The 21,141-nt window shown below is 40.9% G+C and overlaps 1 protein-coding gene and 1 pseudogene across 1 annotated transcript; one reads left to right on the forward strand and one right to left on the reverse strand.

Annotated features, from left to right (window-relative positions):
* Nucleotides 1-474: 474 nt before the first annotated feature.
* Nucleotides 475-9,822, reverse strand: LOC143102836 (cilia- and flagella-associated protein 52-like). Its single transcript, XM_076266651.1, has 14 exons — nt 9,762-9,822; nt 8,909-9,108; nt 6,158-6,294; nt 5,871-5,999; nt 5,676-5,775; nt 5,410-5,526; nt 5,120-5,220; nt 4,701-4,871; nt 3,342-3,490; nt 2,985-3,130; nt 2,484-2,635; nt 2,098-2,200; nt 1,026-1,137; nt 475-653 (listed from the first exon to the last, which is right to left on the reverse strand). Exons 1-14 carry the CDS (start codon nt 9,820-9,822, stop codon nt 475-477), a joined length of 1,857 nt encoding a protein of 618 aa, XP_076122766.1.
* A 2,319-nt stretch (nt 9,823-12,141) lies between these two features.
* On the forward strand, nt 12,142-20,886 carry LOC143102837 (dual specificity tyrosine-phosphorylation-regulated kinase 4-like; annotated as a pseudogene).
* The last annotated feature ends 255 nt before the right edge of the window (nt 20,887-21,141 follow it).

A 21,141-nucleotide genomic window follows, 5' to 3' on the forward strand; every position in this document is an offset into this window, starting at 1 on the left:
ATTTCACCTCAGGTCAAGCACGAAAACACCCACCCCCTCTACTTAACATTTAACCATTTAAAGGCACTAACTTGATTATGCCCTATATCATGCTGCAAATATTTGATGTTCGTGGTCTACTGAACTGATATTATTTTAACGTTAAGCTACAAATGTTGCATTTGGAAAGGAGTTTTTACCAGTTGTACAATGAGCCCTCTGCTGTTGTATGATAGTAGGCTATACGATTCTCCTACAGCTAAAATGTTAGCAGATTAATTGTGCAATGTGTAAAAAGTGCAATGAAACACCTTATAGAAAATAATATTGAATCCTTTATAGAGATGATATAAAAACACAAAAGCGTCTCAAGAAGTCATCTAAATCTCAGTTTTGGTACAAAAATATAATATAAAATTAATATTTATTTGAAACGTTAGGCCTATAAGTAATGAATTCATGAATCCCCTTCTGGATTCAGTTTATGGGCAGAACTCAGTGAACAGGTTGAGGGTACCTCCACCGCAGCACTCCTCCATCCTTACTGGTGCTGATAATAAACTTGCTGTTGGGGCAGATTTTAAGACTGGTGATGCTGCCGCTGTGCCCGATGCCTACATGTGTCATCTCTCCATTTTCATATGCCCACAACTTCACCAGCTTGTCATCTCCCCCTGCATGAAGAATAATATAACACCTCATCACTTTTCCTCTACCCATAGGCATGGTAAGCAGGGTAGGATTATTTAATTATTTATTTAACTTTAAAACAAAGTAATCTGTTTAAATTCCTTTAAAGGTAAAGGTTACTGAAAAATACAAACTAACAGGAGTGAGTCTGGAGTTTGGGTTATAAACTGCAGAATGAACTGAAATAATAATAATAAAAAAACGACAATGCGACACAGAGTCTTCCTCCGCTGTAAGAATTTCAAACATCACAAAACGAAGTCTGCATACCAAGTCTGCTTTGGGAGTTGACATTTTCAATGGGTGCAATGAGTCAGCATGTTCTGAATATAAAAAAAATAACAAATGCCCCATACCTGTCACAAAATGCTTTCCATCAAGGGTGATATGCATGCCATTGATGGCACCTGAGAGAGATCCCTCCAACATCCGGATGGCAGACCCATCATAGACTTCCCAATAAGCAATCTACCAAGAGACACAGCATACAACAGTCACAAATACATACAAACTTAAAATTGCATGTTTCTGTATCACACTCTCTGTAGCACTGTCCAGTATAAACTACTACAATGCCGAGTAATGTTTTATAGTTGAATGTCAGTCATTTCCCTTTAACTGATATGCAGATCCACTCCGGAGGTGTAGGTGCATGTGAATGCTAATCATTGGTCTGTTTTGTTAATGCCAATTTACTTTTCAGTGTTTCCTCTATTTGAAATAAGGGGATATATGGTGTGTGTCATTTAACAGCAAGAGAGAACCTATTTTTGGACTGCAAACGGCAACCATCAGTTTGTCCTAATGAGTTCTCCAAATGCATATGAAAGCCGGATGTGTCTGTCAAACAAAACATGATACAGCGCTTAAGAACATGTTTATGCCTGTGAACACACCCGTGATTGTCTCATGGGCTGGCAGCTGTCTCATTCTGACGCTGGCCTCCTATCACAATTGTTATTTGAAGTTATTTTTAGACAAAACCCAACTTGCATTTAAAACACAGGTCCTGTATCTTAGTTGGCGGCTATCTTTGTAATTACGAGCACAAAATATGTGGGACATGGAGTTTCAGTCTTACTTGCTTAATGACACAGCGGCTTTCCCATCCACATAGGCATAATAAAGCCACAACAGCTTTGCTAAAAGCAAAGAATAGGTTTTGCCTTTCTTATTAGAAAAGAGTGTGAGGAGCAGCAGACACTTGAGCTGCTTCAGCTTTTCTCTGCATCACCTGAGGTTTTGTGAAGCATCAGCAGGAGGAGACCTAAACCTGATTGGCCAATTTTGCTATGCTGTTTGTGTGATTGCTATTGGGACATTGACCTTATGTTTATCTATAATGTTATTATAGATATTAATTTTGAGGTTACATAAACAGGGTGAGTATTGAGGACGGGGACATTAGCACACATGACTGTCATCTACCTTCCTGTCTGTGCCACTGGTGATGATCTGATACTCTTCAGGATGGTAGCAGACTGTTTTGAACAAAGTGTTGGCCAGCACCATTTGATTTCTGACAAAACGCCTGCAGGGACAGAAATTATATCAATTATGAGACACAATCAGCATAGAGTATACTGAATCTATGATTTTACCTCAGCAGTTCAACTACAATACACGTGAATGGTACCAGCACCAAGATCACAGGTTCAGTTACTACAAAACTGCTTTAATCTTCCACACAGCTTGACATGACATGATCGTGGAAGAATTTGTAAATTAATTGCACTGTACAACACTAGTATGTACTTATGATATCAATTTGTCCAAGTTATCAAATTCCTTTTTACACCTGTCATTCCACTCACACTAGATCCCAGATGACACAGGCACCATCGGAGCTGGCGGTGACACACTCCTTGTCATTGCTCTTGATCTTAATACAATTGATTGAAGCTTTATGCTCCTTCATGGTCTCCAGCAGTGAGTGCGAATCTGCCAGAATCTCCCACACTCGAACCTCAAAAAGACAAAGACAAAAGAGACAGAGACACCCATTAATCAGTTTAGACTATGCACTTTAATACAATATGTTGTTTACATTATCACATAATTGTGAGGGTCAATCACAATGAAACAATCTAAAAAGATCAAAGATTTTCAAAAACAGTCCACAAACAATTGCAATGAGGTACTGTACTAGCCTAGTATGCAGATAAAGTAGGAGTTATGCATAACGTCATAATACTTCAGAGCCTTCAGTAGCATTTCAAAGCTAAACAGACTGCACTTACAGAGTGCAAAACTCATTAACACAATGGCATCACATTTTCAATAAAATCGTAACATCTGGCCGCAGACAGCCTCACCTGTCCTTCGCCACCCCCACTGACGATCCTGCTATTGTCCCTGGTGATAGCAATGGCAGTTACCCCGATTGTGTGGGCGTTGTGCACTGTCAACTTCAGCTGCCCAGTTTCAGGTGTGAAGCCGCGAATCTTGCCATCACTCCAGGCTAGAGGGTAATATTCCACCATGTAACTCACCAGCATGTAAGTATTTGTTTGTTCAACACAGGTATTGTCAGACACTAGACTAAACTGGACATGAATTGACATTCTAACCAACAAATATTCTCATATTCATATGCTTCTTATGGCAATAACTGGAAGTGACAGACATAACTCTAGCTGACTGCTGAAAGGCCTTGGGGATAAGGAACCTACCACTCATAATGCTTTTGCCATCTGGTGTGAAACTGATGGCATTGCAAGTCATGTTGGGTACAGAGATCCGCAGCATCTCTTTGGAAGTCTCGGTGTGCCACACTCTGATGTTGTTCTCTGAGCAGGTGGCAAAGAGCTCAGAGGAGCCACTAAGAAATATGTAGCAGTTTACCCCATAATTAGTCATTACTTTCACAACTACTTCTGCATTGCATGGCAGTATTGGTATCACCCAGCCTGGGTGAACCCAGACAAATCTGTGAGTGCATTTCAATTAGCTCGTCCATCAATTCCTCAATTCACAGCGATTTCCATATCACCAAAAACCCAGGAACCTATCAAGCACTTATCTGGTGTGGGATTTATCTGATAACAACCAAAGGGGTAGGGTTACAGGCTCTTTGAACACTACCAATGGCTCCACTAATGGCAACAGTGTTACACAGACATATATGCTTTGGAAATGAGTAAAATAACTGCATTAAAAAACCTTTGTTTATAAGAGATGTATGCTATACTTGAAAAGATGGTAAGAGTTTAATGTACCATGTTAAGTTTCATTTCACTTCTGGTTACACCCCTTAGAAATCAGAAGTGAACAAAGCGTTCCTAGACTCTTTACTTGTGCCATTTCCCTGAGGGATTGACCAAAGACGATGAGTATCTCTTAAAAATTCTGTTGGCTGCAGGGAAAAAGGCTATCACTAAATACTGGCTTCAGAAAGACGCTCCTACCGCGGGTACCTTTGTTGGTATTGTGAAACATTTACACCTCCTTGAGCAGATGACATATTCCATAAGGCTCCAAAGAGAGATTGGAGAAAATAGATGGGGGAAATGGTCCATTTACGTAAATGACCTACAACTGTGAATGTAGGCTAATTAACCATGCCTGACTGACTACCACTTGTATACTTTATCTTTATGACCTCATGTTGCTATATTTTCTGTTTTTTTTTCTTGTTTCTTTTTTGTAGCTCTGTATGCCTGTTTCTTTTTCTTTCCTTCATTTAACCCTCTACTGTTATTGTGAAAAAGCATCATAAAAAAAGACAAATTCTCTATCTCAACTGAGATTTGAGAATCAGTCTGGTGCCAGCCAGGCTAGGAATCCCCATCACCATAGCACAAACATGGCATATTGCCTTATCAAAGATACAAACCCAACCCAAGCATCCCAGGCTAACTCCCCTGGCTCCCCAACTATATCTTGCAATGAAAACCGCTTCTACCTGCACCTGTGGGTATGTCGATATTCTGTCCCACAGCACCCTCTTGTGGTAAAAAAGGCTTTATTTTAGAAAACAGCCTAGACATCACCAATTGAATACGTCAAACAATAATGCAAAAGACACTCACTAGGGGAAAGCAACATCCCACACAGCACTGCTGTGGCTGGTAACAATGAGCTTTTCCTTGAAGTCCACATAGTTGAAGCGGTAAATCTGAGAGGCCTCGGTGCCCACAAAGAACTGCTGGCCCTCACCCCGCAGGGTGACAGAGGTCACCCCTCCTTCCAGCTGCACCTGTCTGAAAGAGGTGGGCAAGTCAGGCCACACACTTTTCTATTCAGATATATATGATGAGCTCAATGAATGACCACTTAACTCTGCAGTTCTGAATAGTACTTCATGACCTAAGTCAGAAAATGCAGGTGACATTAACTATGAAAAAGACTGATAGGTCCTGAGCATAAAAGGGCAACTATTCTAGTGCAATATAGGCTATAGTCAAATGCCTTGATAACGGCGGTCATGATCCAATGACCTAGTACTTACTTCAATGTTTTAAAGTTGGATTCAGAGCACAGGGTTAATATGCCATCTCCTGACCCAACCAACAAGTCACCTGTTTTCAGTACTTTCATAGCAATCACTCCCTATGAATGAATGAATGAATGAATGAATGAATGAATGAATAACCGACTGAATGAATGATGGATTGAACAAAGGAATGAATGAATAAATGACACAAAGTACTAGCTCATAAAAATTCAATACAGATGAATAACATCAATACGGGTAAAAATCTGTCTGAAATCCTATCATAAATCTTCCAATCATCTTACTTTGATGAATTTTTGTTTTACAGGTCCAAAGCTATTGAGAAGTCTGGTCTTCATATTAACTTTTAGTATGTCACCACTGGTTGTGCCACAGTAGAAATAGGCGTCATCATGTTGAATCTGAAAGTGAATTGTTTAAACAGACAAATGGTTACTGTAGTTGGCAGCAGAGGATGCTGTTCTACTGCTTAATGCAATTCAATCAAAATCCTTAAGACAATCTGGGGGAAAATGATGTACTCACATCAATGGCACCTCATTGATCTCACCTCAATACACTTGACAATCCTTTTCAATTGGCCAGTCTGACACTCTGTTGCACGGATTTTTCTGTTGGCAAGATCTAGTTCCCAAACTCGAATAGTCCCACTAATTGAGGAGGAAATAACACATTTCGTTGGATGAAGATAACATTGTCTTGAAACCCAATACTTCTGTTTCTCACAACCTGACACATGTCTTACCAGCCAGCAGACGCAAACACATCATCTGTGTTGTTGCAGAACTGCACAGTCAGACAATGGCCTGCACTGTGGGCAGATGCAGGGCTGCCACAGATGGCCTCTTTGGTCTCCACATTCCACACAACCACACTGCAATGACATGTATTTAATTAGTCTATATTGCCCTTAGTAATACTATTTTCTGTTTTCAGTAGCTTTGCAGTATTGCAACGACTTTGCAAAGGTCATAGCACAGTCTTTCTAAATGTAACAACTAACATTAAACTGTGAACAGTCTCCAGGCTTACGTGCTGTCATCTTGGCCTCCAAGAGTTACTAGGTACTTATCACGCGGAGAAAATGCTATTGCTTCAACTTTGGCCTTGTGCAATTGAAGACGAGCATGAATACATTTCTTTGAAAAGTCCCAGATAATGACATCTGCCTAGAGAACAGAAAAAAACGACATCAACTAAATCAACATTTATAGAGGGAGAGCAGATAGCTAACAAACGTTCAGAAAAAGTCCTGTTGGCAAATTTGAGGAAAAGTTGGTCAACTGGCTATTTCACACAATTTGAGGGTGCTGAATTCAAATATTTTGTTTACCATGCTCAATTTTGAGTTTTAAGCTTGCTAATTAGCATAATTCACATACTTTTTGGTTTTGCCATCAGATATCATAGGAATTTCAAAAAATAAGGCATTAATATACTTTTTATGTTGTAGGACAGGACAGGAATTACCCCAATGACCCTCATTGCTTATGAAAATAAGCTAAAATTAAAATATTAATTAAAATAATAGCTAAAATTCAGTATGACGTTTAGAAGGCAGCCGTGGCCTACTGGTTAGCACTTCGGACCTATAACCAGAGGGCTGCCAGTTCGAACCCCGACCAGTAGGCACGGCTGAAGTGCCCTTGAGCAAGGCACCTAACCCTTCACTGCTCCCCGAGCGCCGCTGTTGTTGCAGGCAGCTTACTGCGCCGGGATTAGTGTGTGTTCACTGTGTGCTGAGTGTGTTTCACTAATTCACGGATTGGGATAAATGAAGAGACCAAATTTCCCTCACGGGATCAAAAGAGTATATACTTATACTAGAAACAAAATAGATTCCTTGATAATATCGATAGAATAGTAGGTGACTGCTCATTCTTCTGTAGAAAGTCCTTTGTCACTAACTATTATGAACAGTTGTCAGTCTTTACAGAGGATTTACACTGTATTTTTTTTACTGTAAAGGCGACTGTGCTTGCCTAGTTAAAACATCTCACTGGTGCTCTTTCCTATCATTCAAATTCCAGCCATGCAGAAAAATGGAAGAATGTGCATGTTTGAGGAGTGCTGAAGAGTGCTATGGAGATTGCATTATTTGCGAAAAATTTAGACCAGATATCCTTTATAGTGCAACAAAAAGAAACATTCTCCAGTGCATCATTACTGCATATGATGCTGAAAGGGAAGTGGACCTAGGACAAATCCTCAGCTATGAACTGATTAATGTCCCTGTACTGTAGCTATTGCAGATAGCGATGGTTATTTGTGAAGTGGAAATAAGTCTATCCTCACTCAAGTGCTGTCTAGCAATGTGGAATGTCCAGTAGTGATCACTGCAAAAACTGCTCATTCAACACTGGTAATAGATGCTCAAGATCGATCTAGTTATGTCTTTAGGACACCCATCTGACTGCAGCACATTTAAGAAGTATGCAGGAAAGTTTGTAAGAAACTTTTGTATTGTTATTTGGTATTTTTTATGTGGTAGCAAATTATGTTAACATTCAAAGAAATATAATATAGGAATGCACACAGATATTGCAACAGATAATGGTGTAGGCCTATCTGATTAAGACCTGAGTGGTTGAAACGTACTTATTAAATTACACTGGGATCAAAGAAGACTATCTTCACTTTTTTCCCCTTTGCAACTTTCAAAGAAATCCTATAAACACGGGAAGGCCTAGGGTAGTCTACATCAGATGGCCTAAAGATTAGGCTCTTCTGCATAGCATTAGGTGATTTGCATGCAGTAATTTGAACACTGACCTTGATCAAGTCTACTTTGGCTATTTAAAGGTAATTTATTGCCAAAACACCACACATTATAAATGAGCTATAACAAACAATAAAGGACTTAATCACACACAAACTACTATTTTACTGACTACAAAAATAATAATTATGTAGGAAGTTGAATTGACCAAAAGTGCACCAAATTCAACACAAATGACAATACACTTAGAGGAGGCCTGCATCCTTTCTTTTCCAGATATTTTAGGATTTGGATATCGTTTCAGTATCGAGTATCAAGATATTAATGGCAGGTATTGTATCGAAGTCATCATTTTGGTATCGTGACAACACTATGCCAGAGCCACTCTGTTTTCTAGATGTTGAGGATCGGAGGCTCTACCACCAATAAGTGATGCTGCTCAATGGCATATTAAAAGAGCACATTATCAAGCTTTCGTATGGAGGCAAGCACACATACCAAATCCAGTGTTACTAGAAGTGAAATGTTTTTTACTTGTCGGTTGTTGCTGACGGTAGATGCAGTTCTGCATTAGGCTTATTCCCGCTATCTAAGTTCATTTGTACTGTAGGATATATTCTGAGTTGAAGGTTATTTGTGCAACTTGTTATTGTGATGAAATGCATTAAACACCACATAAGTGACTCACTATGTTAGCAATAAAAATATGATTGTGTTTTGATTAGAATTTCCGAGTTTATTACATGTTAACAGTAATCATGTTCCCACTAAATACATTAATAAACTATAGTATGGCTTCTTTAATAATGTTCAAACATGTATTTAGAGAACACTTTTATTTCGTTTTAGTGATTACTTTTGAAATCAACCCAATTTAGGGAAAAATAAGCAAAAACATCGCTATTTTATGTTAAAATGCTGATTATGCGGCTTAGAACTTAGAATTGAGCTTGGTAAACAAAATATTCAGAATCAGCACCCTCAAATTAGGTAAGTAGGGTGGTTTACCAAATTTTCCCTTTGCTCTCCCTCTATTACAGCCAAGAGACCCACGGTTAACATACCTTAAATCCCATGAAAGTGACCTGTCCAGATGCCACATATCGCCCACTTTTTGATACAGTGACACAAGAAACATTGTTGGTGTGGCCGTAAAGAATATCCTGCTTATTGGTGAGAAGGCTTTTTATGATGACATTGCACCCAAGGCAGTAAATTAGATGCTCCCTGTCCGGATGTGCAACCATTCCAGAAAATACATGGCCTGGAATGAAGAACAGAGGTAAATTTGGCCTATAGCCATTAGTGCTAGCTACTTCAAAACTGTGCAACTCACCGAGTGGTTAGTGGTGTTCGTTGATGTTCCAAAACAAGTAGCGTAGCGAAATACAGTTTCTGTCGTCTTTTATTTGGCATTTTGTAAAATCCCATTGATTTCTGTTGGAAGACTCGTTGCACGTTGCGCCACCGTCTAGCTTCTATGCTTCAGGTTCAAATACGAATCATACATTGCGCCGATATATTTGCTTTTAATAGTCAACGAACTCCACTAACCACTCGGTGAGTTGCACAGTTTTGAAAACGAATGTTAAGGGTTGTTTTAGGACATGTTTGAGTAGCCTACTACAGTATGCCCATTGCCAGCCCCCTGAGAAGTGAAAAGGCGATTCAAAACGAGTCAGAAAAGTCGAGACAGGACCAATAGTCAAAATTTCGGTGTCCACCACTCTAGTTCATCCAAAACAAACCAGAAAAGGGCCTTAAAGTGCTAAAAACCGGAATTTTCCTTTAACTTCTAGTTAGAGGAAACAGCTAAGTTAACCCTACTTAAAGTTAGTTAAGTTAGTTAACGTTAACTTAGCATAACATTAACGTAATGGAAGTTTAAGAATTGCAAAAATAAATTTGATATTTTACCATTAAATCCAATAACAACTTCAAGTTCAAGTTGCGGACAGTCCTCTGTATCTCCAGACATGGTTAATTAGGCAAATATTAATATTTATATTATAGCTATTTGTTTATAATGCTAATCTGATGGAGGACGTTAGATAACAGTTCGCTAATGTTAGCTGGGTTAAAATATTATTTGGAGTAAGTAACCATAGCAACAGTGCTGAATCACGTTTTCGGAAGGTCTAGAACAGCATCACTTGCTGCTTCCACCAAAGATTCTAGAGCGGAGCGTAGCGCTCTAGAATCTTTGCTTCCACAGACAGGCTTGTTCGAGATGAACTGCGTCTAACTTTGTCTGGCCATAGACTGTAGTTCTATACAGTCTGGCTTTCTACGTCAACGTGATCTTCAGAGGCTAGCCGGGAGCAGAGTGATAGAGAAATGACTCTAGTTGACATCAAAGAGTGTCGCAACTCTTTCTCTCTATGGCTCTGGCCTGGAGGAGCTACAACAGAGGGCACCACCTAGCCTGGCGAGCCAGACCCACATTATAATGTAGGGTCTGGGCACTCACCGTTCGCAGTGCTCAGTCCGAGGGTCGGGATAATCAGTTGTCTTTCAAATTCCCTCTGCACGCAATAGGACGCAATAGGATATTTGTTTTCAAGTAGCAGGGAATTCAAGCCAAACCGTTGCAACTCTGCCATCAATCATTATGTTAAGCCCAACAAACGACTCTATACACGATTTCAATGCCAGATTTAGTTTCGATTTCTAGAGCTCACAAGTCAACGGAGAGTTGCTAGACTAGCCCTGGCAGTAATTTGCTGCCGCTAGGGGCGCGTCTAGATTTCTAGGCTAGGCACCACCCTGAACATGGGCAAAATGCACCATTGAGATCAATTGTGTTACTCCATACAACCACAGGTGGCACTGTGGTAACTCTGTATAAAACATATTGATCTCAATAGTGCATTTTGACCATGTTCAGGTTGGAAAAGAAAAAAGAAAGATTTGCATAAGACAGGTCAAATTGGTGTTATTAAAAAGAAGGGATCATGGAGAATAAAGAAAATAATATAAAAAAAATCTTTGTATATTCCCACAAGGTGTTTGGGTGCTCTGAAAATGAGAACCAAAAGGATTTTTCAGACTTGTGAGGTCTGCTGTTAAGACCATGAAGGAATTTATTTTCTGTTCATTGCTTTTTGTGAGAGTGTTTCTATCTCAATAAGGAAAATAAATCAAGAGCCGATGTTAAATACACCTGAAGGCCTAAACATAAACAGAGCCCAGTCAAAAACTCCAATAAAATATTGATCAACTTTGAGGGACAGCTATGACCATGCAGGATCATCCAGACCAAACATGACGATTTTGCTACATACTATTCCTATTTATGTACCAGCATGCAAAATTTGAGCCTCCTACATGGTTTAGTTCTTGCGCTATGGGCTTGTGAACTTTGACAAAAAAAAGAGGCCGAACAAAATCGACACCCCCCTCTCCCCGTAAAACTGTCTGTATCTTGGAAAGTATTGATCTTACATAAAAGTATTTTTACAGTGTGTCTCCTGGGTAACATAGGTACACCTGGTAATTTTTTCAGAATTTTTTGAGACCTAAGTGCGTGGGCTCTGGTTGAATTGACGTGGAATGACCCAGTGACTAGTCCATAGCAACCAGTTTATGTGTTGAATTTGTTATTGTGCTTTTGTTGAATGGTCTTAATGTTTTATTTCATGTGAATACTAGTTTACTAGAGGAGTAACTTAGCATTTGAAGTAATGCAGAAAGTGTGCATTTAGTTTCCATGCTTATTGTGTTTCCACAACAGTGTTAATGAGTTAATCTACTGAAATGGCCACCATCTTGGTGGAGTGTGATGTGTAAGATGAGAAAGCAGAGGTTAAATCATGTGTGTCATTATTGTAAAAAAACATGGCTATCTGTATATCTGCCAAGTGCAGATCAGTACAGAAGGCATCAAAAAATAGTTGGGGAGGGTCATGCTTTTCCCCCCAATTCTTTTGGAGGGTTATAGAAATATTATTGCTGGCGAAGGGAGGGTCAAGTATTATATGACTAAAGATACCAAAGCTCCTCTGGAAAGCACTTAAATAAAAAACGACCAGTCCCTTATTGGCCGGGGTTGAATATTTAGAGGTGAGGACAGTGCTGAAAGTCTGTGTTTTAGGAAAGTGATGATGTGAAAATCGTTTTTTTACAGCCGGATGAGTGTCCTCCGGGTCCCAAACCCCACGCTGGGACTTCAGGGACTGGCTTGCATGTGACATCTGGGGAACGGCTTCGATCGAGCAAACCCCAGAAATCTGGTATACGCATGGTATCTGGTAGACCCTTCCAGCAGGAATTTACCTGAGAACTGGTGTCTCTGCCCATGACCCAACCAAACCCAGTAACCCACCCCTTACCACCATACACACACACACACACACAAATACAGATAACGGCACCTGTCAGTGCTGGACCTCTATGCCTTTGTCCCGATCCCTTTCTCACTCCAGGTAACCCTACCTGCCTTTCACCTGGGCACCAGTCAACTGGATAAGCAGACTAGATGCTTCAAACCCTCCTTTGTCTTGCCACTCTGTTCCCTGCGCCTGTACACCACAGGAGCGTTCACAGGCACACATGACAAAATGGCTTAACTTTAACAGAGTAATTGCTGTAGCTGTGCAGCCAGATGATATAATCAAGGGTGACGTCCAGGCTTCCACGAAAAATAGGATTTTATTAGTAATTAGTAGGATGACAATTTTATTAAAGGTTACTCTGAATAGCGGAATTTTTATTTTATTTTACTGTCTATAGAGAAAAACGAGCGGCTCTGAAAGCCGTTGGACCCGGAAAGAGAATTATCAGCCTATTATTGCATCATAACCGAATACTGAAGTGTGCATTGTCATGAAATATTTTTTTTTCTTTATGGATATTCAAGGTTTTGCATGACCACCTTCAATACCGCTATGAAGTTCTGGAGGTAATTGGAAAGGGATTGTAGCACCCCTCTGCTCTGCTTAATAATAAATTGTACTTTAAAGTAAAAAGGAGGTGCTTCTATGGGTTACGGTTAGGTGTAGGCCAGTTCTAGGTTCGGCATTAAGGGAGTAAATTGACAAGGACACCAGTATGTAAAATGGTATAAATAAATAATGCAGGTTTATTAAATGCAAGAATATCTTTTCTCTAAGAGAAAAGAAGAGGAAATATTAGTAAAAAAAAATAGTAAGTAAATGCAAAACCCTATAAAATAATAAAAGAGCTCTTAAAAAATGTAAAGTATCAAATCAATAGTTAAAAACTCAAATGTCCAAAAGAAAAGAAATACCCGGGTAAGGTGGTGTCAGTGTACAACGTCAGTGTATGTGTGAAGGCTTATCTGTATCCAGGGAACAGATTCAAGGGGTCGAGTTCAAGGGGTTGGTTATTCAGTATGGAAGGGCAGTTCAAGGGGTTGGTTATCCAGTATGAAAGGGTTCAATCGATCCAAGGGGACTGACTCGCCATCCAGTGTTCCAGTGTACATAAAAAAAACAATCGGAGTTCGAGATTCAAACAACACAGGTCTTCAACAATCCGTAGAAAAATAGGTATAAGGAAAGGTAAGATGATTCAATACGATAGATAGATTTAGAAAAAGTTAGATTAGAGTTAGATAAAGTTAGTATTATTTTTCTTAAAAAGATTATCAGTAACGTCTAATCAATTTCATTCAAGTGGAGTCTCGAGAGTGAAAAAACAAACACTGTCACCTAGGAGACTATACCACAATAAAAGTCTTTTAGAATACGCACTTTAAGTATAAGTATAAGTATATATACTCTTTTGATCCCGTGAGGGGAATTTGGTCTCTGCATTTATCCCAATCCGTGAATTAGTGAAACCGGCAACCCTCTGGTTACAAGTCCGAAGCACTAACCAGTAGGCTACGGCTGCCCAACAAGCAGACCAAAAATAAATACATATAATCATGTAAACTCAAATTTTTGCTATTTATTTATATTTATTCTATTTATTCATATTTATATATTAAAATAGGTATGTGAATGGGCTTGCGGTACCCTGGGTGCGGGTGAGGCAAGGCTGGACACTTGGAGGTGGAAGGAGGCTCACGAGGCCAAATGTACAAGAATAGGCTGTGGTTTATTCTTGAAAAAGGTGCAGTTCCATGAAGGCCCACACGGGGTGAAATGCCAAATGTACTCCCAAAATTACATGAAAATTCCAAAATAATCCAAAAATAACCAAAGATCCAAATTAAGTAAATGTCCAACAAAAATACTTGGCTATTAGCTATTAGCTTGTAGCTTCCGGTTTGGCACAAGCAAAAACAACCATATCTTCTAGCCAGTCAAAACACAAGTCAGCAGAGCATTTGCAATTACAGCACATCAGCATTTAGCTCTTACCCCATCGCTCTCCCGAACAGAAATGAGGCTCCCTTTTAACAAGGAAACCCCTCCCTTCCAAATTGATACCAATCAGAGCCAAGTGGCTCACCCCATTTCCCCTGTACAGGTAAGTATATCACACAAAAGTATTTACACAAACAATAAATCCCTCTAAATGAAAATATACATAATCGCGATTATCCACCACCAATATACATTCATAACAACATAACAACAAGGCAATAAACATTCATATCATGGCTAAATGCACGCCATCCCCCCCCAATGTTCACAATGCACGCTCCCACAGCTCCGAGGCTGGAGAGAAAACCCTCCTCTCCCAGCGCGCTTCGCATGGGCAGTTGAGCTGGAAGTGGCAGACAGGTAAGTTGGGTATGCTTGTGTTCGCAGCTATGGGGAAATTAACGGTGGAAAATGTGTGGAAAATGAGACATGGCAGTTAGTGGGGGGCCTTAAGCACATTTTCGCGCAAATTCATCTAAAAGCGCTAAATTTGGTACAAATGTAGCTTAGGTCATACTGAAATGATTTAGCTAGGGCGCCGGAGTCAGCGACCCTTGGGGCCAAGATGGCGGCCAAATCCAATATGGCCGCTGCGCGAAAAGGGTTCCAGCTATAACTTTTGAACTACATGAGTTACAAATACAAACTTGATATCTTTTTCAGCTTAATTGATCATGGGGAATACATAGGAATGTTAATATTTATGACCCGGTGCATCTGGACCCCTTATTCCTCCAATTCTAATATGGCCGCTGTCCAAAAAAGCAGTTTTGGCTGCAGTATGGGGCCTTACACCCCATTGTTTGTGCAAATTAATCTACAAGCACCAAATTTGGCACGGATGCAGCTGAGGGCATAATGAAATGATTTAGCCAGGCCGCCCGAGCCAGTGGTCCCTGAGACCAACATGGCAGCCAAATCCAATATGGTTGTCGCCTGAAAGGGATTCGGCTATAGCTTTGGAGCCAGATGAGATACAAATGCAAACTTGATGTCTATTTTACCTTTTTTGATGATTGGAAACCCATAGGAATACTTATATTTATGATTGGGTATATCAGGACCCGCCAAATTCCCTAAATTCAATATGGCTGTCCGAAAAAGGGTTTTGGCTTCAAATTTTGAACCAAATGCGCTACAAATGAGGATGTTGTGTTTATTTTTAGTTTATTGACCACAGGAAGTCCATTGGCATATTTATATGTATGCTTGTGTCAGTCTGGAACCTGTATTCTTTTCAAGACTTTGGTTGAAAATCTTTTTTTACCACAGCTTTGAAGGTTATTATCAATGTGGATTAATTTCCTTATAAAAGTGAAATGCTTTCAGTGTACCACAGGTGAATACATTTCGAAATGTAATCATATAAGAAAGAATAAGATACAATTATTATTGCAAGGCAATATTTATAGTATGTCAAATTGTTAAAAGAATAAGAGAATAGAATAGACTATCTAAGAGAATAATAGATAGTCAATTTGTCCAAAACTTTTCAAAGGTTTGCTTAGCATATAAAAAAAAACCAGCAATAACATAAAACAACAACAGAATTCTCATGGTCTCTCTCATGAATTTTTGCCTGAAGAAGACCCAGCAGGGTCGAAACGTTGCCTGTTGTGCATTAAATATATGGGAGTCAAAAGCAGTGTTGCGGACATTATATTTTTTCAATTGAGTACATTTTAATTTGTCCTGCACCTGCCAGAAGGTGGGATGTGCACACAATAACTGTTTGCTCTTTCATGAATTCTCATTCTCATGATCTCTCTCACAATTGTAGTCATAAGAACAAAACACTTATGGAAAAAAGTACACCTGGTTTGGAAGGAAGTTGGTAGGAAAGGAAGTAGTTGGCTAAACACTGTTGTTGGTCATCTTCTGAGACCACAGGTGACTACTACCGTCCAGAGGTGGGTGTGGAGGATGCCTTAATCTACCTGCTTCATAGAACACACTCTCACCTTGACAGGGGCTGGCAGTATTGTGAGGATCATGTTCTTTGATTTCTCAAGTGCTTTTAACACCATACAGACTATGCTGCTACGTGACAAGCTTTGAAGGATGCAAGTAGACACCTCCACAACTTCATGGATTACTTATTACCTGACTGACAGACCACAGGTTGTGAGAATGAAAGGGTGTGTGTCTGAACAGGTAGTCAGTCACATAGGAGCACCAAAAGGGACTGTGTTGTCTCCTTTTCTTTTCACACTGTACACCTCAGACTTCCAGTACAACTCTGAGTCATGTCACCTGCAGAAGTTCTCAGACAGTTCACAGACTGCAGTTGTGGGGTGTGTCAGTGATGGTAAGGAGACGGAGTACAGGCAACTGGTGGACCACTTTGTGACATAGTGCAGAAACAACCACCTTGTCTTGAATGTGGCTAATACAAGGGAAATTGTGGTGGACTTTCGTAGGGCCAGGCCTGAGCTAAATACCATTTCATTACTGGGTGAGGAAGTTGTTGAGAACTACAAATATGTGCGGGTTCTTATAGACAATAAACTGGATTGGAGGTACAACACTTAGGCTGTATACATAAGTATATATACTCTTTTGATCCCGTGAGGGAAATTTGACTCTGCATTTAACCCAATCCGTGAATTAGGGAAACACACTCAGCACAAAGTGAACACACAATGAGGTGAAGCACACACTAATCCCGACGCAGTGAGCTGCCTGCTACAGCGGCGCTCGAGGAGCAGTGAGGGGTAAGGTGCCTTGCTCAAGGGCACTTCAGTTGTTCCTACTGGTCGGTGTTCGTACCGGCAACCCTCCGGTTACAAGTCCGAAACGCTAACCAGTAGGCCACGGCTGCTCCAAAGAAGGGTCAGAGCAGACTCTATTTTTTGAGAAAGCTTAGGTCATTTAATGTGTGGTCATGGTAAAAAAAATAGTTTTCATCTGTAGCTTATTCGGTTCAAAAGTTGTAGTCAAAATCCTTTTTCGGACAGTCACCAGATTGCATTTGGGGACTTTGAGGGTCCACATATACCCAATCATAAATATTTTGTGTTTCCCATAGCCAGAAAAGGTGAAATATTTTTTTAATTTTACATTTGTATCTCATCTGGTTCAAAATATGCAGCCTACAGTAATCCCTTTTCAGGTGGCGGCCATATTGGATTTGGCAGCCATCTTGGTCCCAGGGGCCACTGGCTCTGGCATCCTCACTAAATCATTTCAGTATGCCCTCAGCTGCATCCATGCCAAATTTTGTGCTTGTAGATAAATTGGCGAAAACAATGGGGTGTAAGGCCATATTGGAATTGGAGGATTAAAGGGTCCAGATATACTGGGTCATAAAGATGAACATTTATATGTGTTTCCCATGATCAATTAAGCTGAAAAAGACATCAAGTTTGTATTTGCAGCTCATGTGGTTCAAAAGTTATAGTCGGAACACTTTTTGGGCAGCGGCCATATTGGATTTGGCTGCCATCTTGGCCCCAAGGGTCGCTGGCTGTGGCGCCCTAGCTAAATCATTTCAGTATGACCTGAGCTACATCTGTGCCAAATTTGGTGCTTGTAGATAAATTGGCGCAAACAATGGGGTATAACTACAGTCAAAACTGATTTTTTGGACAGGGGCCATATTGGAATTGGAGGATTAAGCTGTCCAGATATACTGGGTCATAAATATAAACATTCCTATGTGTTTCCCATGATCAATTAAGTTGAAAAAGACATCAAGTTTGTTTTTGTAGCTCATGTGGTTAAAAATCTAGTCGGAACCCTTTTCGGGGAGCAGCCATATTGGATTGGCTGCCATCTTGACCCTGAGGGTCTCTGGCTCCGGCGCCCTAGCTAAATCATTTCAGTATAACTTGAGCTACATCTGTGTCAAATTTGGCGCTTTTAGAAGAAATTGCGCGAAACAACCTATTTATGTGCTTAAGGCCCCCCACTAAGTAGGGCCCTCACTACGTGTCAAAGATGGTATGTAAATTACTCTGTGGCAGAAGGGAGAAATGATAAATGAGTGCGTTTTAATGTCGCGTTTTACTGTCGCGGTTGCAATGGCGCCGCCCGGACAAACATTCCCCCGCTTCCCCCCTACAAGTCCACAAACTTTTCCCCAGTCCTGGCATGTTGCCCAAGTTCCCAGCAAACATACAAACATTGTCCACAAGCATTACAATGTCCATCAAAGTCCGTACGTGTATGTGTGTGAGTGTATGCGAGTGTGCGTAATTATGAATGTGAATACGAAATCCCCGTTGCGCTTTGCTTGCGCAACGTAACAAGGGTACCTGCTGTGAGTAACCTCGCAAAACGCTACTCTATCAAGAGTTCACAGCGTGGCAGTGAGGAGGGGGAAGATCACCTCCTCACAATGTATTGTACTCAAACCATTCTAAAGCTAAAGTTATGGTCTTAGTAACCAAACTTTAAGGTGGGTTACAGGATCATTTGGCCAAGTCCTGAAATGTAGACCAAAAGAGACCAAAGAACTGGTTGCTCTTAAGATTCTTCGCAACAAAAGAAGGTAAAAAAGACTCCATGAATGTATATACTTATACACATTTCTATAAATACATATTCATATAAATACATATTTCTATTATGTTATTAATTCATGTGCTTTGGGCACAGATTCAAGCAACAAGGCCTGGTGGAGCTCAAGATCTTGGATCTGTTGCGCAAGAAAGATCGGAACAACCACTTCAATGTCATCCACATGAAGGAGTACTTTATGTTCCGTGATCACCTATGCATCACCTTTGAGCTCCAGGGGTAAGGCTAGTGGACGGCTGGGAAATTAATCTAAGAAAACTCATTAGTTTACCACATGTTAGAAAGATGGTGACCGAAGATGATTAAGCTTCCAGAATAAGGTCAAAATAATCAACGGCAAAATGTATGCCAGATTTGGTACTTGATTACTGTAATGTAATGCGACATTTTTAAAAAATTCACTTAGCTTTAGTGGTCTAGAGGAAAAACAAAATACATTGGCTAAATGGATATTGATGATGTGTTATTGTTGTTTTATTAGAGCACTTAGCACATGTGATGTGACTATATACTGTACATCTAAAGAGTCACTTGTTTTTTTTCATGATTTCAGAGATAACCTCCATGAGACTATGAAGAAGAACCGCTATAAGGGCTTCAGCCAAGCCACAGTGCATCGCTTCACTCACTCCATCCTTAAGTGCCTGCAGATGCTTCTTCATGAGAAGATAATCCACTGTGACCTAAAGCCAGTATGCTATCATTGCTTCCCATCCATCTGCTTGAAAAAAATGTTTGCATGATGCAGAATGTCCTGCCATTACTGTTCATGATCTCAATGCTGAATTGATGGGTGTTTGTTGCAGGAGAACATCGTTGTCACCCAGAACGGCTCGCAGAACATCAAAGTGATCGATTTTGGATCTAGTTGCTTCAATCATGAGAGAGGTGTGTGAGACACAGCCCTTCCCTGTTCGTCCTCTTCATCATCCCCACAGTCTAGTCTCCCTCTCATCTCACCACTTACCTCTGGGCCTTTTTGTCCGCAGTGTACTCTTACATCCAGAGCCGCTTCTACCGCTCCCCTGAGATCATCCTGGGCTGCAGCTATGGCATAGAGATTGATATGTGGAGCCTTGGCTGCATCATTGCGGAGCTGTGCCACTCTTTCCTGGCGAGAATGAGAAGGACCAGCTTGCCCTCATCATGGAGGTACTGTCTAACAGCAATTGTAATGTGTATCTAACACAGGTTCTCCATTTTGTGAATGAGTGCTGCAGTTGCATGTCATGATCTTTGAGGTGTGTTTGTGCCTCAGGTGCTGGGAGTGCCTCCGGAGGAGATGCTTCAGACTGCGCCTAGGACGAAAAAGTTTTTTGGTGAGTTCCTGATATCAGGTGCAGTCATGTTACAGGACATGACCTAAGGAGAAGATGGCCCTGTGAGAGTTTGTCCCCATGTAAACTATGAGCCTTTTCTCCTCCAGAGCCAAATGGCAAACCAAGGCCTTACACCAATAGCAAGGGTAACACCAGAAAAACTGCCTCCAAAGATCTGGCCAGCATTCTGAAGACCTCTGATCCACTATTTCTGGACTTCATCAGAGGCTGCCTTGCATATGTATCAGTGCAGTACAAAACATAGAATCCAAAATGAGACGGTAAACATAGGGCAACAGAGGGCAACACAGAGTAGACTGAGAGGGATATGGTGGCATTTTATTGTTTCTAATTATGCTCACATATGGATTCTTTGACACATCACTACCTTATGTAGCTGGGACCCAACTAAGCGTATGACTCCGGATGAGGCCCTTCAGCATGATTGGTTTACGGAGGCCCAAAACAGGTGCTGCACAGGGATCCGTACCTCCAGGAAGCCAGTTGAGGCACACCCCTCCCCAGTCCCCCAAGCAGGCGACCGAGAAATCTATCCCTCTGGTGGCCAAGAAGTCCATCAATCAGGTGGCCGAGAGGTCTCACCGTCTCTACTCTGCTAAGTCCTACAAGCAGGGCCAAGCAGGAAAGACCAATAAGCAGAGCCCCGGAAGAGACAAGCTGGCTTCTCTGGACCACCAATCTGTATCAGGTGCGTCGGTCTGGAAGTATGCAGCGGAGGCAGCAATCAAGGTCCCCAGCAGTGTTGGCAGCAGGTGCGAGGTGGCCAAACCAAAGTCAGCCCAAATTATCATCCCCTCCCCAATGGATGTCACCTCAACTGAGAGGCAACAACTAGGGCTGTTTTGAGGGTGGTAAGGTGGTATTGATTTGCTCATCCTTCTCGTGTGTATCCTTACATTCTTGACGCTAAGGGCCCGGATCCACCCACTGGAGGTATCCCACCTAAGTTACCCCTTGCCCTCAAACTGAAGCCGTTCATTAGGCCTACTGGCTATAGTACAGCTGCAGGGGTTGTCAAACATTCACAAACAAGTTGTTTTAGACGGATTTGAAGTCGCATTTCATATCTATCCCATGATCATTACACTACAACCACTCGTA

Source organism: Alosa pseudoharengus, unplaced genomic scaffold (genome assembly GCF_046254945.1).
Source record: "Alosa pseudoharengus isolate Yale_2024_CS ecotype anadromous, Long Island Sound unplaced genomic scaffold, YU_APseudo_1.1 YU_APseudo_1.1_scf_4, whole genome shotgun sequence".
NCBI classification, from domain to species: domain Eukaryota; kingdom Metazoa; phylum Chordata; class Actinopteri; order Clupeiformes; family Clupeidae; genus Alosa; species Alosa pseudoharengus.